Genomic DNA, 25,950 nt, shown 5'->3' with positions numbered 1-25,950 from the left:
TGAGGGTAGAGGTGGGGAAAAACATACCTTTATAGTAATCTCAGCCAGTGTAAGAAATTACCTCATTCCCTTGATGTCACTCTGTATCACAAACAATGCATCAATCCCCTCTCGGATAGCGTCTAAGAGATTTTGCAATGAGGTCAATTTCCACCTTTTCACACTATCTGTCCCACGGAAACTTATAAAGAATGAAAGCTCATTGAGCAAGGTACTGAGAGGATAACGTCTTAATTGAAAAAGTGTTTTGAACACTAGGTACGGGTCTGAGTGGGCTTGGTGCATTATAGAAGGAAGATGTATAGGAGACGTAGATTTGGAATCTACTTTGAAGAGGCTGGAGGATCTGAGCTACAGAGAGAGGCTGAACAGGCTGGGGCTGTTTTCCCTGGAGCATCGGAGGCTGAGGGGTGACCTTATAGAGGTTTATAAAATTATAAGGGGCAAGGATATGGTAAATAGCCTTTTCCCTGGGGTCGGGGAGTCGAGAACTAGAGGGCATAGGTTTAGGGTGAGAGGGGAAAGATATTAAAGAGACCTGTGGGGCAACTTATTCAAACAGAGAGTGGTACGTGTATGCAATGAGCTGCCAGAGGATGTGGTGAAGGCTGGTACAATTGCAACATTTAAGAGGCATTTGGAAGGGTATATGAATAGGAAGGGTTTGGAGGGATATGGTTTGGGTAGTCGGATTAGATTGGATTGGGATATCTGGTCAGCATGGACGGGTTGGACCGAAGGGTCTGTTTCCATGCAGTACATCTCTATGACTCTATGACTCTAAGTGGAGAGTTTAGAGTGGCAGTGGGTGAGGGGTATGGGACAGGTGGATGGCAGACATAAATGGACGATATATAGACATATTGTGTGTCACCATTGCAGAAGAAGACTTCAAGCTGGTGAGTTAAAAAGAATCATCTTGGAATAGGTGACAATAGATTTAAGAGGACTGTTTTATAGATTTAAGATTTGTGCCAGATAAAAAACCAAAGAGACTGCGGACACTGTAAGTCAGAAAAAAAAACAGAAGTTGCTGGAAAATAATCATCGGTCTGACAGTCCCTGTAGAGTGAAATCTGAGTTTACATTCTGGATATTTTACTCTTTCTCAAAACTGATGGTAGCTCGGAAAGTGTCGTTTTCTTCGCAGAAGATAGAGTGTGGGAGGGTGAAAGGAGTAAAAGAGAGTGGGGTTAGAGTCCAAAGAGGGAGAGGTTTTATTTCATGGAAGTTTTCTGTCACCATATTGTGGTACGATTATTTATACACCTTTACACATGTGACAGTTCACCAATTTATATTTAGTAAACTGAAGTGAAATCAATGACTTCAAATTGTACGCTTGGCAAGTAAACACCAAGGGTGTAGGTTTGCTCGCTGAGCTGTAGGTTTGATATCCAGACGTTTCATTACCTGGCTAAGTATCCTCATCTGTGGCGTCCTCCAAGTGAAGCGAAGCTGTTGTCTCCTGCTTTCTATTTATATCTTTCTCCTCTAGGAGGTTCCTGGGGTTTGTGGTGATGTCATTCCTTAATCGTTCTCTGAGGGGTTGATAGATGGCATCTAGATCTATGTGTTTGTTTATGGCGTTGTGTTTGCAGTGCCAGGCCTCTAGGAATTCTCTGGCATGTTTTTGCTTAGCCTGTCCCAGGATAGATGTGTTGTCCCAGTCCAAATGGTGGGACTCCATTCAGAAAGCCAATGCATTACTCGCAGACACCAACGCCTACCAAAAGGTGGCGCTAGACCCGGCCCCACAACTAGGAAACAAAATTAAAAATCTCCTAAAGAAATTACACAATTCTGGACAAATAAACAAGATGGAATTCTAGAAAATAAAACCTGACGGGACCAACACCACACGATTCTACGGACTACCAAAAATCCATAAACCAGGAGCATCCCTCAGACCCACAGTCTCACTAGCCAGAACACCAACTTACAGACTGGCCAAAGAACTACACGCAAAACTGAAGTACCTAGTAGAAGAGTCACAGCACTCCATCCACTCCTCCCAGGAATTCCTAAAAATCATCAAAAACACCAAAATAGAGGAAGACGAAACACTGATCTCATTCAACGTAACAGCACTGTTCACCTCCATCAACATTGACCGAGCAAAGGAAACACTCACCACACACCAACCACCATCAATCATATTACCAACGAAAACATCATAAAGCTAGTGGACCTGTGCCTCACCACCCACTTCACTTTCAACAACATAGTCTACAAACAAACCAACGGCACAGCCATGGGATCTCCATTATCAGGATTCAGAGCAGAAGCGGTAATGCAAAGGCTAGAACAAACAGCCCTACCAATCATCAAACCAAAAATCTGGGTCCGCTAGGTAGATGACAAAGGTGTCATCACAAAACGAAACAAGATAGAAAAGACATTTAACATCATTAACAACACCCTCACAAGCATAACATTCACCAAGGAGGAAGAAACCGACAACAAACTCGCATTTCTGGACGTCACAGTAGAAAGAAAGGACAAGGGAGAATTACGAACCTGTGAATATAGAAAACCAACAAACACTGACCAAATACTCAACTACACCAGCAACCATCCCAACACACACAAACGAAGCTGTATCAGAACACTATTCCAACGAGCCACCACACACTGCAGGCACAGACGAACTTCAAAAAACTGAGGAGAACCACCTATACGACGTATTCAAGAAGAACGGATACTCAAAAAAAACAGAGCGCAGATTCCTCAAGAACAAACCACGACAAGCAGACCAAACACAGCCAGAAACCCTGACCACCTTACCATACATCAAAGAAGTTTCAGAAATGACACCAGACTTCTGAGACCCCTCGGAATCCTAGTACCACACAAACCCACCAACAGTCTCAAACAAAACCTAACAAACTTAAAAGATCCAGTACAACCCATGAACAAAACCAACGTCATCTACAAAATTCAATGCAAGGACTGCCACAAACACTACGTAGGACAAACAGGAAGAAAGTTAGCCACCAGGATACACGAACACCAGCTAGCCACAAAAAGACACTACCCTCTCTCCCTCATAGCCCTTCACATGGATGAAAAAAAAACACCTTGTCAATTGGGACAACACATCTATCCTGGGACAGGCTAAGCATAGACATGCCAGAGAATTCCTAGAGTCCTGGCACTCCAACCACAACGCCATACACAAACATATAGATCTAGATGCCATCTATCAACCCCTCAGAAAACGAACAGGAAATGGCATCACCACAAACCCCAGGAACCCCCTCCAGGAGAAAGATACAAATAGAAAGCAGGAGACAACAGCTTCGCTTCACTTGGAGGTCGCCACTGAAGATGTTACCTAGCCAGTTAATGAAACGTCTGGATATCAAACCTATAGGTCAGCGAGCAAACCTAAACCCTAAACCACAACCTGAGCTACAACGTTCACAAACCTTGCAAAAAGTAAGAACAAAATAAGGCGATCATCAATTCGAAAGATTAATTGTGGATGGCAAGACGTTACAAAGCAGATAAATAATTCTACATGTATATAATAATCAATTGTACTTGACATTCGTTGGTACAGTTGTAAATTATACATGTTCCAGTCGTTCAGAGCTGTTGCACATTAAAGTTTCCAGTGCATTAAATCTTGCAATGATGTGATGAATGTTTCATTTTATAGAGGGCGATAACAATGTAAATATGGCAACTTTGGCGACTGTGGCTGACGTTCAGCAATCCAAAGATGGAGCGTTACAGCTGGACAATACATTTAAAATTAAAGAAGATATGGACGAGGTCAGTGCAAATCCATTCTATTAGAATTCATTCACTCCAATTGAAGCTGAGTTTCGTTTGTCATAAATGGATCTTATCCAATAGTGGAACCCAACAGTGTACTGTTTACTGTACTTACAGGGTCATCAAGTAGTCTCACAGTTCTTAGAAAATAAATATTTACAATGTTGCATTTTACATGATAAGAAAGACCAAGACAGTAAAACCATGGACCAAGTACTGGGACATAGGATTTTTTTTTGTCTTGTTGCCTCTAACTGACACAGATCTGATTGGCGTCTTTTATTTGTTTTGGATAGATGCGCCGGATAGTTGGATTGGCTGTAAAGAACAATTGCCCTGTAGTGTCCCTAGGGTATGTTGGTTAGTGAGTTAACCATTGCAAAAACCCGAGTGTTTTTTGGGGAATGTAGAGGTTGGGGCAATGGATTTGGGTCTGGGTGGGATACCCTTCTAAGTGTCAGGACAGACTCGATGGGCAGAAAAATCTCTTTCTGCAGTGTGGGATTCTATAATTCTAGATCTCTGAGACGCTATAACTTCCAATTTCTTACGAACTTATGCATTACCCACGCAATTTCTACTTTCATGTCTCTTTTACCTGAAAACCACGGTCATATTTCACTCCAGGGTAATGTGGCTGGCTCTCAAACGAAGTGAATATTGGATCTTCTACCTATAGATGGCGTTATTGCATATTTTAACATATTCAATAGCAACAACTGTACCAACAAGTTTTCAGAAATACTTCTTTTAGACGAGAGCCTGGATATTATTAATGTAGATCTGACTTCCATTGATGTCCCATGAATTGCCAATGTTTTATTTCTGAGATAAGTGATTAAAAACTCCAGTTTTTGTCTGTGTGATGTCAGAAATACGAAGTTACATACTGTTTGTCTCAGCAGCTGTCCAGGTGGTGATGGATCTTACCTATAATCAACACAACTGGGTCTGTCCAGTCCTCATAACCCCATCATTTGTATTTTTAACTTGCCCTCTCTATTGCAAGTCATATCAGCGTCCTTTCCTCCAAGGACGAATTGTTGTATTGCATGTTATTTTCTAGTCAATGTGCAATTCTTTCAATATTGACAATCACTCCGTGCTTTTCATTTGGGCTCTTCACTTCTTTACGTTCGAATATTTCTCCCTATATTTACTAAACTGATATTTTATTCAGTCACTTCTGATGTGAAATATATCTGTTTCTCCTGAATTTTTACTCATCAGTTGCATTTCCAGTACATTGTTTTGTTGTTCAGGGATTCCTAGAGATTTCTAAAGTCAATCGCCATATCAGACAGGTGAGGTGATTTTGCTGTCTCTCATGTCAATGATACGAGATGTAAGGTCAAATGCTTTCGAGTGATTTCTTCTCCTTAATACGACATTTAAAACCTATTTCAGTCAAAAGGAAGTAACTGTGGTGTAAACCATCTGGCGCAAGTCAAATTAATCATTTATAATCTTAGAATCCTCACGGTGCAAATTGACGCCATGCAGCCCATCAGAACAACATTTCCCCCATGAACATACCGCTACACAATCTTCATTTTAATCGTGGTTAATCTACGTAGCCAATTACTCCCTGGACATTCGCAGAAAATTGGCATGGACAATCTACATCTTTGGACTGTGGGAAGAAAACCATCGAAACCAACGCAGAATTGGGGAGAATTTGCAAACTTACCACAGACAGTCCCCGAGGGTTTTATCAAATCCAGATCCCTCACTCTTTGCATTGCAGATTCAGAATAGGTAAGGAATTGTCATTCCCTTGCTAACAACTTGTATTCTTGCTCAAACAGAACAAAGAGGAAAATTCTATGACTGATATATTACAGTGTAAGGACAATTGCAATGACATTAAACCCATGACTGAAACGCATGCAGAATCAGTTCGACAACCACATCCAAATGGAGCGCATGAAAAAGGCAAAGATGTTTCTGGTGAGATTACTTTTATATCCAGATATGACTTTTCTGTACTCATTCATGGGGTATGGGCACCCCATTCAGGATTATCTTTTATTGTCAATTACTCTGCCTCCACTGGGTCTGTTTCTGGGATCACCAATTCCAACTCAGTAAGTCCAGATGACCTCCTTCTTCCACAACTGCAAATTTCCTTCCCATCTGGTTGGTGATGTCCTCCAGTGCATCTCCTCGACTTCACATACCAACGTCCTTGGATACCACCCCTCCTAAAGCACAAGGACAGAACACTCCTGTTCCTCACCTTCCATCCCAACAACGTCCGCATAGAATGCATCATCCTTCACCACATCCACCACCTCCAAACAGACTGCACCACGAGAGATGTATTTGACTCCCCAACCCTGTCAGCATTCCGAAAAGACCATTCCATCTGCAACTCTCTCGCCAGATCCATATCCCCCACCAGCCTACCACACTCCTTGCACCACAGGAAGTGTAAAACCTGCGCCCACACCACTCCCATCACCTCGATTCAAGGCCCCAAGGGATCATTCCGCATCCATCACAAATGTACCAGCACCTCTACCAATGCCATTTACTGCATCCGTTGCATCCGATGTGGTATCCTCTACATTAGGGAGACAGGATGCCTTCTTGCGGGTTGTTTCAGAGAACATCTCTGGGACATCTGCACCCACCTTTCCCACCGTCCTTGGTTGGACGTGCCAACTTATCCTCCCTCACTGTCAAGGACATTCAGGTCCTGGGACAAACTGTTACCATGCGACGTCTGGAGGAGGAACTCCTTAGCTTCTGCCTTGGGACTCTGCAACTGCACGGGATAAATGCGGATTTAAAAAAGCTTCCTCGTTTCTCCTTCCCTCTCATTACCCCAGTTTCAAATCTCCAACTCGGCAGCGTCCTCTGGACCTGTCTTTGACTCATCTTCTGACCTATCACCTTGGCAATCACCGTCATCCACCTGACACTTTTTCAGTTATCTTTCACCAGGCCCCACCCCATCCCATTTAACTCTCAGCACCGACCCACAAGACCCATTTATAATGAATGGTTTATGGCCGAAGCATTGATTCTCCTACCTCTCGGACGCTGCCTGCTCTGCTGTGCTTTTCCAACACTACATTCTCAACCCTAATTGCCTAGGGGGCAATTAAGAGTCCAACATATTGCGGTGTGCCTGGAGTTGCAGGCAGATCAGGCCATATAAGATTGACCGTTTCTGTGCCTAAAGGACGCTACTGAAACAAATGGATTTATCTGGTAGTCGACAAATATTGCATAATCATCATTTTGCTCTCAATTCCAGATTTGTGCTTATTGATTTAGAATGTAGTGGAAGCAGGAGACAGTAGAGTTGGGGGAATAGGCATTCTGCTGCATCTGAAAGTTAGAACTCAAAGTTTGCGCTACATGTTCAGTTTCAGGATTGGAGCTATTTGTTCAAACTGGAAATGAACGAGTAGAGGAAGCATAGGGAACTATTTGTGGTTAACGCGGGTTGCAACAAAAGAAGAGAAGCTGATAAAGAGATTATTCTTACGAACATAATGCCATAAAAAAACAGAGCAGAATTAGACTATTCGGTATACTGTGCCTGCTCTACTATTTTTCCATGGCCGATATGTTTCTCAAACCTGTTCTCCTGCCTTCTCCCTGTCACCCTTGATTCACTTATTTTAAAAAACCTGCCGATATCGACCTAAAAGACAATCAATGACAGCAAGGACAGAAAATTCGGAAGTTTTGTAATACCTCCCTTAATTGAGAGGTTTCTGGGAATCAGTGTTGAAAGTTAATTTTCTTTCTCATTGTTATTATGTAGTATTAGACTAGGTGAACTAAGAAGTAAAAATCCAAATATAAACTTATTGTTTGTTGATCATCGACCAAGAATAGTGATGCAAATCAAAGCACATTTGTTGTCATTACTCATCAATGTGACAGAGGAGCACAGGAATACAGGGGGACCTGAATGTACATTAATTCTTGAAACAATTAAGTAACATTGATGTTAGGTTGGGTAAATTCCTCGAATGAATGCAAAGTATTCTGAAGGAACTAACCAGGGATGCATAGTTTAGATCTCGTGTAGAACTGTAAAATGGCTAGATAATCATTTTGTTATGAAGGGAATCACTCGTGAAGGGTTGATAATAATTTTAAAAGTAAAACACAAAAGGTATCATGTTCGTGAAAAATGTACTCCATTATTTCTAACCCAATTAAATCCCAAGGGAAAAGACGTGTTCTCTGCGTGTGGTTTAATTCATTTTTACATTTCAACTTTTCAATGCATTGAATTTGCGATGTTCTAATCATGTTTTGTTTTGCATTTTCTAGAGAACGATAATGAAGAAGATGCAAATTTGTCAACAGGAGATGACATTCCACAATCTAAAGATGCAGAGCAACAGCAAAACAATCCATTGGAAATTAGTACAGAAGATGTGTGTAAGGTCAGTTTAAATCCACTCCGACAAAATTCACTCACCTTGATAGAAATCGTACTTCCTCTGTCATAAATAGATCTTAACTGATGTTTGAAATTGACCAAAAGTATATTGTTTCTTGTATTTCGAGGGCCAGCAATTTCTATAATGAGTCCAAAAAGTAATTGACATCCAATGAAAGATTCTGTTTTTTTATTGAAGACAGACCAAGCAGTAAAGGCTGGGGCCCAAGTGTTGGCAAATAGGATTAAAATAGTTAGATGGTTATCTCTGCATAAACGGTGTGCAATTCATTTAGACAGGCAATACCAAAAATGCCCTGTAGAGTTAAGCGGTGTGTTGGTTAGGTGGAGTTCCTGGCAAAATACCAATGCTGTTTTGGGGTTATGGTGGTTTGGGTCTGGGTTTGATGCCATTCTGAGAGTTGGTGCAGACAAAATGTGGGGGAATGCCTTCTTTCTGAACTGTAGGGATCTCTATAATTGCAGAGCTTTATGATGGAAAGACAGCATTTTAGTACTGACCTATCATTTTTCCCACACAATTTCCACATCAACTTGGCATCAAGATGGAAAAGCAAATATTTTAAAGATTCTTTTTTTCTTTTTAGTTTGACATTTAAAGACTCTTTCAGTTAAAGGGAGGTAAACATTTTGTAAACTTTATGGCATTTGTCAAATTAATAATTCAGAATCATAGAATCCTAAAAAATGGAAATAGATGCAATTCAGCCAATCTGAAGAACATTGAAACCAGGAGCAGAACCCCACTCTCTCCTCATATTTATGGTGGGTAATCTACCTCACTTATACATCCCTAGATATGCAGGGATATTTGCCATGACCAATCCATGTCTTTGGACTGTGGGAGGAAAGCAGATGAAACGCATGCAGGCAAAGGTAGAATGTGCAAGCTCCACTCAGACAGTCCCGCAGAGTTGGTATCAAACACCTGTCCCTGACTCTCTGCCTTGTGACTTCAGAGTAGACGAGGCATTGTCATTCCCTTGCTAACAAAGTGTAATCTTGCTCAAACAGAACAAAGTGGAATATGGAGTGACTGAAATGCGATGCAGTAAGGACAACTGCAATGACATTAAACCCACGGATGCAGCGAATGCATATTCAACTCCACAACTCCATCGAAATCGAGCCCATGAAAATGGCAAAAATGTTTCTGGTGAGGTTACTTTTATTTCCTCCAATGGATATGAGACATGCAAAATAATCAGAGGGTTAGATTGGGTGGACAGGGATAGCCTTTTTCCAAGTATGGGGACGGCAAACACGAGAGGACGCAACTTTAATGTGAGGGGAGATAGGTATAAGACAGATGTCAGAGGTATTTTCTTTACTCAGAGAGTAGAAATGGTATGGAATGCTTTGCCTGCATTGGAATTAGATTCGTCAAGTTTAGGTGCATTTAAGTCGTCATTGGACAGGCAAATTGACGTACATGGAAGCGTGTAGGTGGGATGGGCTTCAGATTAGTATGACAGGGAGGTGCAACGTCGAGGGCCGAAGGGCCTTTACTGCACTGTAATGTTCTATGTTTATTTATTCATGTGAGTGGGTACCCTGGTCTGTACCAGCCTTCATTGTCTGTGCATAATTGCCCAGAGGGCAATCAAGAGTCCACCATATTACTATGTGTCTGGAGTCACAAGCAGAGCAGACCGGGTCAGGATGGCAGTTTCCTTCCTGAAATGACATCACTGAACCAAATGGATTTACCTGATATTCGACAACGGTTTCATGGTTATTGTTAAACTTTTAAGTCTAGATTTTGTTTATGGAATTGGAATGTAGTATGGTTTGGAGTCGGCAGAGTTGGGGGAATAGACATTTTGCTGCAGCTTACAGTGAGAATTCAGAGTCTGCGCTTCCTGCTCAGCTTCAGAATTGGAACGGTTAGTCAGACTGGAAATGGACGTGTACTAGAAGCAAAGGGATCTACTTGTTGTGATTAACTTCGGAGGTAACAAAAGAAGAGAAGCTAATAAAGGCGGTTCCTCTTACCATCATAATACAATAGCATGTAGGAACAGAATTAGACCATTCTGTAAGCTGTGTCTGCTGTACTATTCCTTCATGGCTGACATGTTTCTCAATCCCATTTTTCTGCCTTTTCCTTGTCACACTTTGATTCCATGACTGAAGAAGCTATTGATGTCGGTCTGAAGAACACTCAATGACAGCAAAGACAGGAAACAGGGAAAGAGTGTTGTAACAGCTTTCTTAATTCAAAGCTTCACAGTAACCAGTGCTGAAAGAGAAATTTCTTTCTCAATAATATTATCTAGAATTGCATTGGGGAACGAAGAAATAAAAATTATTATGAAAACTTATTGCTTGTGGACTACTGAGCAAGAACAGTGTTGCAAATCACGCACAAAGTTTGAACTTGTACATCAATGTGAAGAGTATTACAGCAATAAGGGAGATCTGAATGTGCACTCCTTCTCTATATAATTAAGTAGCATTGATGTTGGGTAGGACAACCAATTCGAATGTATGCAAAATTTACTTAAGGAACTAATTAGAGAATGGAGTTTTCAGATCTAGCGTAAAACTGTAAAATTGTTAATTAATGTTTTCCTTGTGATGGGAATGAAGAGTGAAGGGTTGCAACTAATATCACAGGTAAAACAAGAAAAAGTTATCACGTTAGTGAGAAAATGTATTCCATTATATACCACACAATATAGTCCCAAAACAAATGATGTGGCCTCTCCTTGGGTTTATTCTTTTTCACCTTTGCATTTTTCAATGAAGTCATCACTATTTTGCATTTTCTAGAGAGAGATAGTAATTTAGAAGGTCTACCTTTGTCAACAGAAGCTGGCATTCAACAATCCAGAGATGCAGAGCTACAACGGGACAAACTACTGGAAAATAGTAAAGAAGACGTGGACAAGGTTAGTGTAAATTATTTCGATCAGAATTCATTTACTCTGAAAGAATTCGAGGTTCCTTTGTAAGAAAGAGAAATTACCCGATGGTAAAACTAACCTGATTTTTTTTCTGGTAATTCCAGGTTCATGAGTTTGCATTATTATTCATATAAAATTTTTTCTATCCAATGTACGGCGTTATTTTCGAAGAAGGGCCAAGTCAGGCAAGGCTCTAGGGCAAGTGCTGGCAAATAGGATTACAATAGTTAGATGGCTGTTTCTGGGCAGCAGGACATGATGGGCCAAAGGGCCTATCTTGTCTGCTGCAAAGCAGTGCAGCTGAGGTGGATAGGCCGTGCTTAAAAATTACCGCGTAATGTGCAGGAATGTGTGGTCAGGTTTGTTAACTATGGTAAAATCCAAATGTTGTTTCGGAGTTGTGGTGAAGGTGGTCTTGGGTGGGATACCATTTGGAGAGTTCGTGCAGACTCTTTGGGCTGAATGGCCTGTTTCTGCACTGCTGGGATTCAATGATTTGATGTCTCTATGATTCTACAACAGCTTGATGTAACCAGTCTGCTGCATTTCACATGCAATTTCATCATCAAGGTGGCAATGGAGATGGGGTCGTTAGCCAGTACATCTCCGCTATGACTGACTATTATTTCTCTGTTCCTCTTTTTAACGCTTTCTCTTTCCTTTTCGTTTTGCTTTCTTTTATTTACCCTGCTGTCTTGATCTTTGATGGTAACAGCATCAGTGAGTAGGACAGTGAGGGAGCCCACGTGAACTCAAATGACTCCTTTCTTGCTTTACATGGAGTGTGCATGAAATCTAGCATCGGAATCGGTGACTGCTATGTTAGCAGAGATGACATCGACCACGGTAAGACCAAGAATGAAAAGAAGCTTCTGTGGGTTGGTGACTTCGTCGCTGGTTGGTTCTGGCACTGGTGGCGAAGCTGTGGGAGAAGGGTATTACGACCACATCAGTGAGGTTGGCACAGCAGCAAGAGATGACAGGCTGATGTTGTTGGGAACGTCGTAGTTGACAGCGAGGTGGTGCAAGTTGAATAAGCCGCACGGTACAAGATGCTGCTTGAAGATTGGTGCCTTATATATGAGTTGGTTCCAGTGCCGATGGTAGCATAATGTTGGAGGAATGACGGTTTTGCGGGCTTCCGTGATAATAAGTTGGCTCAGGACGGATGATCTCACTTTAGACCATGCTTATTTTGTTTTGTTTTTTTTTTCCTTATTCTGCTAACTATTCAAAATGGTGCATGATCGAGGCATCAGTGGGAGAGCTTTCCAATTTTTATTTTACTGTTTCCCGACTGTCCAGTACATGTGTTAATAATATGATTCATTTGTTCAATTCTCAATTTTAAGTAGTTTTTCAGACGAAAACCGAGGATTACTTTTAGCTCAGAATAATGTCAGTGGCTTCCAAAGGAAGTAAATATTGCATCTGTTACGCTTAGATAGCGTTAACGCATAATCTTATATATCAATAAACCCAAAAACAATCCACTTCAGAATGCACAAATTCCACTTTCATATGAGTGGCTGAATATAATTAACGCAGACCTAATTTCCAATGGTGTCACATTAATCCTCAAAGATCCATATCTGAGATAACCGATACAAACGCCAGTTCTCCCCTATGTGACATAAGATATCATTTTTAAAATGTTATATTCTGGCTCTCTGAACTGCTGTCCGCTTGACGATGGACCTTACCCACCTTTAAAACAACTAACTCAAACATCTCCTGATAACCTCGACTATTGGACTTGTAACTCTTCCTCCCTCTTGCACATCATATCGGCACTCTTGCCTCTGAGAACAAATGTTATTCCCTAGTTGGCTCAATGTTGTCAACCTCTCTACGACTTCGATTTGTGCTCTTACCATCTTTATTCTGAGACATCGCTCCTCACTTGTATTCAAACAAAGGATTAGTCAAATTGATATGACATGAAATAAATCTGTGCCTTCTGCATTTGTACACGTCAGTAACATGTCTAGAATTTACTTTGGTGAGGCAGGGATTCCTTAAGATTTCTAGAGTTAATGGTGATATCACAGAGGCGAGATCTTGTTGCTGTCTGTCATTACAATCACGCAAAATGTAAAAGCAAGTATTCGTGAAGAATTGTTCTCCTTAATTTGTCATTTAAAGGCAGTTTCAGTCACAGGGAAGTAAACATAATGTAACTCATTCGGCATTTGTCAAATTAATAAGTTAGAATCAGAGAAACCTCATAGTGCAAGTTTCGCCATTCACCCAGTTTGAAGAATGTTACATCCAAGAGAACCACTTCACTCTTAAATGTATTGTGGGTAATGTCACTAGCCTGTACATCCCTGGCTATTTGGGCAACTTGCTGTGGCTATTCGACCAAACCTGCAAATCTTTGGACTATGCGACGAAATCCTCACATGCACAGGGAGAATCGTATTCTCATAGATTATCTGCAGTGTGGAAACAGGTCCTTTCTCCCTACAAGTGCACACCAACTCTCCTAAGTGTAACCTACCCAGGCCCATTCCCCTACCCGATTATGCTACAATACCCCAGACTAATGCGCCGAACCTACACATCCGCAGAATGTGCAAATTCCACACAGACATTCACCAAGAGCAGATATCAAACCCAGTTCCCTTGCTCTGTTTATTGTCAATACAGAATATGTAAGGAAATATAACTCCTTTGATGACGAACTATTATCTTGCTCTAACAGAACAAAGAGAAAAATATTGTGTCTGAAACAACGGACATTTGCATTAAATCCAGGAATTCCATGAATGGAGATTCAGCTCCTCAACCCTATTCAAATGGAGACAATGAAAACAACATACATGCACAAGCATTCGGTGAGATCACTTTTATTTCATAGTATGGATATATTTATTCTTTACACATTCATATAATGAGGGCAGCATCACTCTTCAAGGCTGATGTCTAATTGACCAGAGACCAGTAAAACATCCACATATATTCGGTCTAAATTAAATTACATCGACTTTGGGAAACCAAATTCTTCAATTATATGCAAAATGCACTTAAGGTGCGAACTGGGGAATCGATTTTTATGTGCAATATTGAAATATGCAGAATGATAAGTTAGTTATATTAACGCTATAGAACAGTTTAAAAAACCTAAAGGAATTCGAACGGGAAAAACATGGAAAGTTTTCGGTTTTTGAAAAATGTAATAAGTTATGCCCAGTCATAAACACCAAAGCAGGGGAAGTATTTGATGCTATTTCATTTTTCTTTCAAACCTTTGTATTCATCCTGAAGAATTTTCTGATCTGCATGGAGATGTCTTGGATCCAAAACCGAATGAGGAACTCAGGAATACTGTAACAGTCTAAGCAATTTTTTCTCATAATAGGGAGGAGCAACATTTTATAAATAGGCAACCACCTAATAAACAATTGGAGGATGAGCTGCAGTTTTGCAGAGAGGGATACTTTAAAACTATTATCCCATTGTTCTCAAATACAACACCTCAGAAGGAAGTTGTCCCTATGAAGATTACCCCTGCAAGTCCTCGTCCACTGAGGAATCCAGATCCAACTGTTCTTCAGCAAGAGGAGAACATTACAATCAGCGTTCCCAATGGTAACGTGCCCCCAAATGGAATTAACATTTTATTTAGACATAACAGGGAAAATAACGGGTCCTGGAGCAGATAAAAACAGTGACCTTGCACCCAGCATTCTGTTTAATTAACCCACTGAGAAAGATTTAATTATGTCCATGGAACAAGTATCATAGTGCTCACTTTCCTTTCCTTTACTTGCTGTTTCAACCACCCCCCCTCCCCGCCCAGTGTGAGACTGTTAATATTGTTATATCAGGAATGTAGGCATGCTGTGATATTTACAATTTTTTCTTCAATCATTTATCTGAAGAAAGAGGTTACATAAAATCCTCATTTACTGTTGTAGTTTTCTTTTGTAAAATAATTGAATCATTTTGGCTGCTGACTCGTTTTTCGATAAAACTAGCCTCATGTCTTGTTGAATCATTCCGGCATTTTCAGAACAATGTGCCGTTCCTTTTATACAGTCACTGACCTGACATGTTACCGTTTGTATATTCTCATCACTCTTGTAGCACACACTAATACCAATCTGTCAGCAGGAAAATGACCTGTTTTCCCACGATCGTTTTCTTGTGCTTTATCAATCCTCTCACCAAGTGCCATTTTCCCATCACCATTTAGGCTCTCTGACGTCCATTTTAGGTTTCTTCATGACACAGATCCTGTACACTGCTCATGAACACAAAATCATTCACTCCCACATCTGATACTGTAAAGATCATTTGTGACTCAGATTCAACATACAGTAACAGAGAAGTAAAGGAATCTTGGTGGGGGGGGGGGGGGGTGTGGGGGACTGACTCTCCATATATTCCATGTAAAATGAAGTGACTTTAATGTTGGGAGAACAAATTCTTCAAATATCTGCAAAATGTTCTTCAGGTAACAACTGGAGAATTCGTTTTTATTTCTCATTTTGAAGTTTGTAAAATGGTTAATTAATTAACATGTTAAAATAATGTTGTAGAATGCTTAATACCTGAAGGTATTTGAAAGTCGACCAGACCGCAAGTATCTGGTTATTGAAAGATGCATTAGATTTTGTCCAGTCCATTTAAACCACAGTGGAAGAGAAATATTTGTGCTTTTCATTTCGTTAAACTTTTGTTTCTTCCCGCAGCATCTCCTGTTCTGCATGGAGATTCCACGGACCCGCACATGTATAAGGAATCCACAAACATGACAACAGACTCAGCAAGTTTACTTCATAACAGGGAATCCCAGGATAGTGTAAACATTCAATCACCTCAGAAACCATTGCAGGAGGAACTGCAGGTTTGTAGACAAGGACATGTTAAAGCAATTATCCCTTTGTTCTCAACTGCAACACCTCAGCAGGAACTGGGCAACGTGAAGAGTACCCCTACATGCCCCAGTCCAGTGAGGAATCCCAGACCAAGTGGTCTTCTGCAAGAAGAGAACATCTCAATCGGTGGTCCCAGTATCAATATGCTTCCAGATGGAATGAGCATTCCGTTCAGCACGGCAGTGAAAGCAAAGGGACCTGGAGCAGTTGAGAACAGTGACAATGGACCCGGTGAGATGAAACTGTGTGTTTAATTATTATACCGAGAAAGATTTAATTACATCCAGGGAACCACCATCAAAGTGTCCATTCTCTTTTAATTTATTTGTTATTCTCTCCTGTGCGAGACTGATAATATTGTTATGAGGAATGCAGTCATAGAGTCAAAGAATCAGAGATATGTACTGCATGGAAACAGACCCTTCAGTCCAACCCGTAGATGCCGACAAAATATCCCAACCAAATCTAGTCCTACCTGCCAGCAACCGGCCCATATCCCTCCAAACCCTTCTTATTCATATGCCCATCCAAATGACTCTTCAATGTTCCAATTGTACCAGCTTCCAACACATCCACTGGCAGCTCATTCCATACATGTACCAACCTCTGCTTGAACAAATTGCCCCTTTGGTCTCTTTTATATCTTACCCCTCTCACCTTAAAACTTTGTCCTCTAGTTCTTGACTCCCCGACCCCAGGGAAAATACTTTGCCTATTTATCCTATCCATGCCCCTCATAATTTTGTAAACTTCTATTAGGTCACTCCTCAGCCTCCAACGCTCCAGGGAAAATAGCCTCAGCGTGTTCAGCCTCTCCCTGTAGCTCAGATTCTGCAACCCTGGTGACACCCTTGTAAATCTTTCTGAACCCTTTCAATTTTCACAACATCATTTCGATAGGAAGGAGACCAGAATTGCATGCAATATTCCAACAGTGGCCTAAACAATTTCATGTACAACCGCAACATGACCTCCCAACTCCATGTATTCAATACTCTGACCAATAAAGCAAAGCATACCAAACGCCTTCTTCACTATCCTATCTACCTTCAATGAGCGACTCCACTTTCAAGGAGCAATGAACCTGCACTCCAAGGTCTCTTTGTTCAGCAACACTCCCTCGGGCCTTACAATTAAGTGTATAAGTCCTGCTAAGGATACGTAAAGTTTATACTTCATTCTATTATCTGAAATTAGAGGTTACATAGAATCCTGCGACAAAGTTTGTTATTGCAGTTTTTTTTGTAAAATAATTGAATCATTTTGGCTGTTGGCTCGTTTTTGGATAAAACTAGCCTCATGTCTTGTTGAATCATTTCGACATTTTCAGAACAACGTGCCATTCCTTTTATACAATCACGGAAATGACATGTTACCGTCTGTATATTCTCATCACTCTTGTAGCACACACTAATACCAATCTGTCAGGAGGAAAATGACCTGTTTTCCCACGATCATTTTCTTGTGCTTTATCAATCCTCTCACCAAGTGCCTTTTTTCCATCACCATTTAGGCTCTCTGACGTCCATTTTAGGTTTCTTCATTACACAGATCCTGTACACTGCTAATGAACAGAAAATGATTCACTCCCATCTGATACTGTAAAGATCATTTGTGACTCAGAGTCAACATACAGTAACAGAGGAGTAAAGGAATGTTGGGGGGGGCGGTGTGGGGGACTGACTCTCCATATATTCCATGTAAAATGAAGTGACTTTAATGTTGGGAGAACAAATTCTTCAAATATCTCAAAATGTTCTTCAGGTATAAACTGGAGATTTCGTTTTTATTTCTCATTTTGAAGTTTGTAAAATGATTAATTAATTAACATGTTAAAATAATGTTGCAGAATGCTTAATACCTGAAGGTATTTGAAAGTCGACCAGACCGCACGTATCTGGTTATTGAAAGATGCATTTGATTTTGTCCAACTCATTTAAACCCCAGTGGAAGAGAAATATTTGTGCTTTTCATTTCGTTAAACTTTTGTTTCTTCCCGCAGCATCTCCTGTTCTGCATGGAGATTCCACGGACGCACACGTGTGTGAGGAATTCAGAAACATGACAACAGACTCAGCAAGTTTACTTCATAACGGGGAAACCCAGGATAGTGTAAACATTCAATCACCTCAGAAACCATTGCAGGACGAACTGCAGGGTTGTAGACAAGGACATGTTAAAGCAATTATCCCTTTGTTCTCAACTGCAACACCTCAGCAGGAACTGGGCAACGTGAAGAGTACCCCTACATGTCCCAGTCCAGTGAGGAATCCCAGACCAAGTGGTATTCTGCAAGAAGAGAACATCTCAATCGGCGGTCCCAGTATCAATATGCTTCCAGATGGAATGAGCATTCCGTGCGGCACGGCAGTGAAAGCAAAGGGACCTGGAGCAGTTGAGAACAGTGACAATAGACCCGGTGAGATGAAACTGTGTGTTTAATTAATATACCGAGAAAGATTTAATTACATCCAGGGAACCACCATCAAAGTGTTCATTCTCTTTTACTTTATTTGTTATTCTCTCCTGTGTAAGACTGTTAACATTATTATCAGGAATGCAGTCATAGAGTCAAAAAGTCAGAGATATGTACTGCATGGAAACAGACCCTTCGGTCCAACCCGTCCATGTCGACCAAATATCCCAACCAAATCTAGTCCTACCTGACAGCAACTAGCCTATATCCCTCCAAACCCTTCTTATTCATATACCAATCCAAATGCCTCTTAAAATTTGCAATTGTACCAGCCTCCACCACATCCTCTGGCAGCTCATTCCATACACCTACCATCCTCTGCGTGAACAAGTTGCCCCTTTGGTCTCTTTTATAACTAACCCATCTCACCCTAAACCTGTGCCCTCTAGTTCTGGTTTCCCCGATCCCAGGGAAAAGACTTTGCCTATTTTTCCTATCCATGCCCCTCATAATTTTGTAAACCTTCATTAGGTCACTCCTAAGCCTCCGACGCTCCAGGGTTAACAGGCCCAGCCTGTTCAGCCTCTCACTGTAGCTCAGGTCCTCCAACCCTGGCAACATCCTTGTAAGTTTTTTTCTGAACTCTTCCAATTTTCACAACATCTTTTCGATAGGAAGGACACCAGAATTGCATGCAATATTCCAACAGTGGCCTAACCAATGTCCTGTACAACTGCAACATGACCTCCCAACTCCTGTATTCAATGCTCTGTCCAAGAAAGGAAAGCATACCAAACGCCTTCTTCACTATCCTATCTACCTTCAAGGAGCGACTCTACTTTGAAGGTCCTGCACAGCAAAGTCTCTTTGTTCAGCAACACTCCCTTGGAACTTACCATTAAGTGCATAAATCCGGCTTAGGATACGTAAAGTTTATACTTCATTATCTTATCTGAAATTAGAGGTTACATAGAATCCTGCTTCAAAATTTGCTCTTGCAGTTTTCTTCTGTAAAACAATTGAATCATGTTGGCTGTTGGCTCGTTTTTGATAAAACTACCCTCGTGTCTTTTTGAATCATTCTGACATTTTGAGAACAATGTGCCATTCCTTTTTTCCAGTCACTGACCTGATATGTTACCGTTTATATATTCTAATCACTCTTACAGCACACACAAAGAGCAATCTGTCAGCAGGAAAATGACCTGTTTGCACACAATCGTTTTCTGGTGCTTTATCAATTCTCTCACCAAGTGCCATTTTCCCATCACCATCTAGGCTCACTGACGTCCATTTCCGGTTTCTTCATTACACAGATCCTGTACACTGCTAATGAACAGAAAATGATTCACTCCCATCTGATACTGTAACGATCATTTGTGACTCAGAGTCAACATACAGTAACAGAGGAGTAAAGGAATGTTGGGGGGCGGGGGGGGGGGGGGGGGACTGACTCTCCATATATTCCATGTAAAATGAAGTGACATTAATGTTGGGAGAACAAATTCTTCAAATATCTGCAAAATGTTCTTCAGGTACACACTGGAGAATTCGTTTTTATTTCTCATTTTGAAGTTTGTAAAATGGTTAATTAATTAACATGTTATAATAATGTTGTAGAATGCTTAATACCTGAAGGAATTTGAAAGTCGACCAGACCGCACGTATCTGGTTATTGAAAGATGCATTAGATTTTGTCCAGCCCATTTAAACCACAGTGGAAGAGAAATATTTGTGCTTTTCATTTCGTTAAACTTTTGTTTCTTCCCACAGAATCTCCTGTTCTGCATGGAGATTCGAAGGATGCGCACATGTGTGAGGAATTCAGAAACATGACAACAGACTCAGAAAGTTTACTTCATAACGGGGAAACCCAGGATAGTGTAAACATTCAATCACCTCAGAAACCATTGCAAGATGAACTGCAGGTTTGTAGAGAAGGACATGTGAAAAGAATTCTACCTTTGTTCTCAACTGCAACACCTCAGCAGGAACTGGGCAACGTGAAGAGTACCCCTACATGCCCCAGTCCAGTGAGGAATCCCAGACTAAGTGGTCTTATGCGAGAGGAAAACATCTCAATCGGCGGTCCCAGTATCAATATGCTTCCAGGTGGAATAAGCATTCTGTCCGGCACGGCAGTGAAAGCCAAGGACCCTGGAGCAGTTGAGAACAGTGACAAAATACCCGGTGAGATGAAACTGAGTGTTTAATTAATATACAGAGAAAGATTTAATTACATCCAGTGAACCACCATCAAAGTGTTCAATATTTTTCTTTATTTGTTATTCCTCCCTATGTGAAATTGCTGATATTGTTATTCAAAATGCGAAATGCTCTCATATTTACATTTATACTTCATTCATTTACCCCAAGAAAGAAGTTACATAAAATCCGGATTCAGAATTTACTATTGCAGTTTTCTTTTGTAAAATAATTGAATAATTTTGGCTGTTGACTTGTTTTTTTTTGGATAAGACATGCCTCATGCCTGTTTAAAACTCTCCGACATGTTTAGAACAATAAGTCACTCCTATAATACAATCACTGACACGATAAGTGACCCTCTGTATTTTCTTATCACTCTTGTAGCACCCACTAATACCAGTCTGCCAGCATAAAAATGATCTGTGTGTCCCACGGACAGTTTACTTTCCTTTATCGCTCCTCACACCAAGTCCCATTTCCCAATTATTAGCTGGGCTTACTGACATTCACTTTGTTCTGAGTTCAACCACACCTGAATTTTATCATTCAAAATTACCATGTTGGCAAATCCCTGCGTTTTCTTCAAAGTGTTTCATCCCATCAGAAGTCAGCTCCTTAACGTTTCTTCATTACACATATCCTGGAGACTGCTTGGGAACAGGATATGATTCTCTCTCATCTGCTACTGAAAATATCATTTGTCTCTCAGTGTCAATATACAGTAACAGAGGAATGAAGGAATCTTGGAGGGAATGACTCTTCACATCTTCCGTGTAAAATGTAGTGACATTAATGTTAGGAGACCATTTTTTTTTCCAAATATATACAAAGTGCTGTTAAGGTAACAACTGTGGAATTGATATCCATTTCTCATATTGAAGTATGAAAAATGCATAATTAGTTACCTTGTTATAATAATGTTACAGAACAGTGAACACCTGAAGATATTTGAAAGTGGACAACACGGAAAGTATCCAGTCATTGAAAAATATATTACATTGTGCCCAGCCAAAATTTACCCGAAAGAATTCAAAATATTCGACCTTTTTCTTTTAATACTTTGCTTTTTATTCCCCGAAGATATTCCTAGACTGCATGGACATTCCACAGACCCGTACATGTGTGAGGAACTCAGAAACATGACAACAGACTCAGCAAGTTTACGTCATAACAGGGAAACCCAGGATAGTGTAAGCATTCAATCACCTCAGAAACCATTGCAGGATGAACTGCAGGTTTGTCGGGAAGGACATGTTAAAACTGTTATCCCTTTGTTCTCAACTATAACATCGCAGCATGAACTGGACAACGTGCAGATTACCCTTACATGCCACAGTCCAGTGAGGAATCCCAGACCAATTGGTCTTCTGCAAGAGGAGAACATCTCAGTCGGCGGTCCCAGTAGCAATATGCTTCCAGATGGAATGAGCATTCCGTGCGGCACGGCAGTAAAAGCAAAGGGACCTGGAGCAGGTGAGAACAGTGACAATGGACCCGACGGGATGAAACTATGTGTTTAATTAATACACCGATAAAGATTTAATTACATCCAGGGAAACACCATCAAAGTGATCACCTTCTTTTTCTTTATTTGTTATTCCTCTCTGCGTAAGACTGCTGACATTGTTATCAGAAACGTGAAATGCTATCTTATTTGCGATTCAGACTTCATTAATTTATCTCAGGAAAGAGGTTACGTAGAATCCTTATTCAAATTTTACTATTGTGGGTTTCTTCTGTTAACTATTTGAATCATTTGGGGTGTTGACTTATTTTTGGATAAGTCCAGTTTCATGTCTGTTTGAAACTCTCCAACATAAACAATGTGCCATAAGGATAACACAGTCACTGACCTGACAGGTTACTGTTTGTATATTCTGATCACTCTTTAACACACACTAATACCTGTCTGTCAGAAAGGAAGTGAACTATTTGTCCCACGGTCATCTTGCACTTAACGAATCATCACACCACGTCCCATTTCCCCATCACGAACTACGCTCACTGACGTCCATTTTGTTCTGAGTGCAACAACAAATGGATTTGATCATTCAAATTTGCCGTTTTTGCAAATCACCTCTGTTTCATTCAAATTGCTTCATCCCATCATTAGTCAGCTGTTTTAGGTTTCTTCATCGCACATGTCCTGTACACATTTCATGGATCAGAACGCAGGTGAGGAATTCAGAAACACTGCACATTATTCACACCCATCTGCTTCTGTAGAAATCATTTGTGTCTCAGAGTCAGTATACAGTAACAGAGGAGTAAAGGAATCTGTGGTGGGGGGGGGGGGGCGGCGGGGGAGAGGTGGACTGACTCTCCACATATTCAGCGTAAAATGAAGTCACATTGATGTTGGGAGGCCAAATTCTTCAAATATCTACAAAGTACTCTTCAAGTAAAAATTGGAGAATTAATTTTTAAGTCTCAATTTGAAGTATGTAAAATGGCTAATTAATTAACTTGTTAAAATAATGTTACAGAATAGTGAACACCTGAAGTTATTTGAAAGTCGACAACAAGGAACGTGTCAGGTTTATTGAAAGATGTATTAAGTTTTGCCCAGCTTAATTAAACCCCAGTGGAGGAGAAATATTTGTGACTTTTTTTTTTACTTTTGCTTCTTCCCAAAGATATTCCTTTTGTGCATGGAGATTTCATGGACCAGTACACGTCTGAGGAATCCAGAAACATGACAACAGACTCATCAAGTTCACTCCATAACAGGGAGACCCAGGATGATGTAAACATAAAATCACCTCAGAAACCATTGCAGGATGAACTGCAGATTTGTAGAAAAGGACATGTTAAAGCTATTATCTCTTTGTTATCAAATACAACACCTCAGAATGAACTGGACAATGTGAAGATTACCCCTGCAAGTCCAAGTCCAGTGAGGAAGCCCACATCAACTCGTCTTCTGCAAGAGGAAAACGTTTCAGACAGCTTTTCCAGAAACAATATGCCTCCAGATGGAAGGAACGTTTTTTTCGACCGGGCAGGGAATTAAAGGGACCTGGAGGAAGTGAGAATCGTGACCATGCGTCCCGTGAGATAACACTATGTGTTTGATTAATATAAAGATTAAAAAATTGTCATATCCAGGGAACGTCCATCAAAGTCGTCATTCTCTTTTGCTCTAATTGTCTTTCCTACCTGTGTGAGACAGTGACCTTTGTGGTCAGGATTCTGGACATGCTCTGACAATTACAATTTATACTTCACTCATTTGTATCAAGAAAGAGGTTATACAGAATCCTGATTTAAAAATTGCTTTTGTAGTTTTCTTCCTGTAAAATACTTGTTCCATGACTGATGTTGATTTATTTTTTTGGAGAAAACAAGTCCGTCAACAGCTTAAAACTCTCCAACATATTCAAAACAATGTGTAATATCTATAATACAGACATGGGCATGACATGTCACCATTTGAATATTCCCAACACTCTGGAGGCACCCACTAATAACAGTCTGTCGGCATGAAAATGACTTGGATGTTCCCGCTGTCAGGTTTCTGTCCTTTCTGAATTAACTCACCAAGTCCCTTTTCCCCATCTCTAGCTGAATTCCCTGACGTGCTTGGGTTCCTGGTTCAACAATACCTGGATTTGATAATTCAACATCGTTGTGTTTGCAAATCTCTCCTTGGCCTCAGCCCCCTTATTCCTTCAAACTTTTACATCCCATCCAAACCCGTTGTTTCAAGTTTCTTCACAAAACATGCCCAAAACACTGCTGGAAACTGACGATGATTCAATCCCATCTGCTGCTGTCCAGTTTGTGCATGCCCCAGAGTCAATACACAGAAACATAATAGAACAGGAATCTTGAGGGATCAGACTCAATGCACATTCCTCAAAAAATTAAGCGACGTTATTGTTCGGTGAACACGTTTGTGAAATGTATGCAAAATGTTTTAAAGACACCAACTCGGGAAAAGATTTTCAGGTCTAATGTTGAATAATTTACGAAAAGGCTGATTCATAACATTGCGATAATAATGTTTAAAAAAAGTGAATAACTGAAGGGAATTAAAACTGGAGACCACAGAAAGTGTCATGTGTTTGTGAAACACTTCAGAAATCAGGAGAAATCCTATACCCAAAGCAGGAGAAAAACTTTAAGAATTTTTTAAACATTTGATTTCTTTTAGAAGACGTTTCTCCTTTGTGTGCACACGTCATGGATCAGGGCGCAGGTGAGGAATTCAGAAACATGCCAGAAGTCTCAGCAAGTTTACCTCATTTTAGTGTGTTGCAGGATGGTGTAAAGATCCAATCACCTCAGAAACCATCAGGAGAAGTTTTGCAGTGCCGTAGAGAGGTCAATATTAATGTTATGTTACCGTTGTTCTCAAATGCATGTGGATGAGGGTAGAGCAGTGGATGTAGTGTACATGGATTTTAGTAAGGCATTTGATAAGGTTCCCCATGGTAGGCTTATGCGGAAAGTCAGGAGGCATGGGATAGAGGGAAATTTGGCCAATTGGATAGAAAACTGGCTAACCGGTCGAAGGCAGAGAGTGGTGGTAGATGGTAAATATTCAGCCTGGAGCCCAGTTACAAGTGGAGTTCCGCAGGGATCAGTTCTGGGTCCTCTGCTGTTTGTAATTTTTATTAATGACTTAGATGAGGGAGTCGAAGGGTGGGTCAGTAAATTTGCAGATGATACGAAGATAGGTGGAGTTGTGGACAGTGAGGAGGGCTGTTGTCGGCTGCAGAGGGACTTAGATATGATGCAGAGCTGGGCTGAGGAGTGGCAGATGGAGTTCAACCCTGCCAAGTGTGAGGTTGTCCATTTTGGAAGAACAAATAAGAATGTGGAATACAGGGTTAATGGTAGGGTTCTTAGTCAGGTGGAGGAACAGAGGGATCTTGGGGTCTATGTACATAGATCTTTGAAGGTTGCCACTCAGGTGGATAGAGTTTGTAAGAAGGCCTATGGAGTATTATCATTCATTAGCAGAGGGATTGAATTCAAGAGTCGTGAAGTGATGTTGCAGCTGTACAGGACTTTGGTTAGGCCACAGTTGGAGTACTGTGTGCAGTTCTGGTCATCTCACTTTAGGAAAGATGTGGAAGCTTTGGAGAGGGTGCAGAGAAGATTTACCAGGATGTTGCCTGGAATGGAGAGTAGGTCGTACGAGGATAGGTTGAGAGTTCTCGGCCTTTTCTCGTTGGAACGGCGAAGGATGAGGGGTGACTTGATAGAGGTTTATAAGATGATCAGAGGAATAGATAGAGTAGACAGTCAGAAACCTTTTCCCCGGGTACAACAGAGTGTTACAAGGGGACATAAATTTAAGGTGAAGGG

At 40.7% G+C, this 25,950-nt stretch overlaps 2 protein-coding genes across 2 annotated transcripts in view; both read left to right on the top strand.

Annotated features, from left to right (window-relative positions):
* Positions 1 to 20,463, top strand: part of LOC140468652 (uncharacterized) — a 36,208-nt gene extending 15,745 nt beyond the window's left edge. The window contains exons 8-17 of the mRNA XM_072564736.1: positions 3,665 to 3,780; positions 5,592 to 5,733; positions 8,083 to 8,198; positions 9,230 to 9,371; positions 11,030 to 11,109; positions 13,832 to 13,964; positions 15,825 to 16,241; positions 18,013 to 18,429; positions 20,200 to 20,358; positions 20,456 to 20,463. Coding sequence (XP_072420837.1) covers positions 3,665 to 3,780; positions 5,592 to 5,733; positions 8,083 to 8,198; positions 9,230 to 9,371; positions 11,030 to 11,109; positions 13,832 to 13,964; positions 15,825 to 16,241; positions 18,013 to 18,429; positions 20,200 to 20,358; positions 20,456 to 20,463 — 1,730 coding nt within the window. The remainder of the gene's footprint in view (positions 1 to 3,664; positions 3,781 to 5,591; positions 5,734 to 8,082; positions 8,199 to 9,229; positions 9,372 to 11,029; positions 11,110 to 13,831; positions 13,965 to 15,824; positions 16,242 to 18,012; positions 18,430 to 20,199; positions 20,359 to 20,455) is intronic.
* LOC140468444 (uncharacterized) lies at positions 20,384 to 23,873 on the top strand. The gene is made up of 3 exons (XM_072564536.1): positions 20,384 to 20,616; positions 21,715 to 22,107; positions 23,271 to 23,873. The coding sequence occupies exons 1-3, from the start codon at positions 20,487 to 20,489 to the stop codon at positions 23,645 to 23,647; spliced, it is 900 nt and encodes a 299-aa protein (XP_072420637.1). The 5' UTR covers positions 20,384 to 20,486; the 3' UTR covers positions 23,648 to 23,873.
* The last annotated feature ends 2,077 nt before the right edge of the window (positions 23,874 to 25,950 follow it).

This window comes from Chiloscyllium punctatum, chromosome 47 (assembly GCF_047496795.1).
Source record: "Chiloscyllium punctatum isolate Juve2018m chromosome 47, sChiPun1.3, whole genome shotgun sequence".
Classification (NCBI taxonomy): Eukaryota; Metazoa; Chordata; class Chondrichthyes; order Orectolobiformes; family Hemiscylliidae; genus Chiloscyllium; species Chiloscyllium punctatum.
This window is presented reverse-complemented; position numbering and strand designations above follow the sequence as displayed.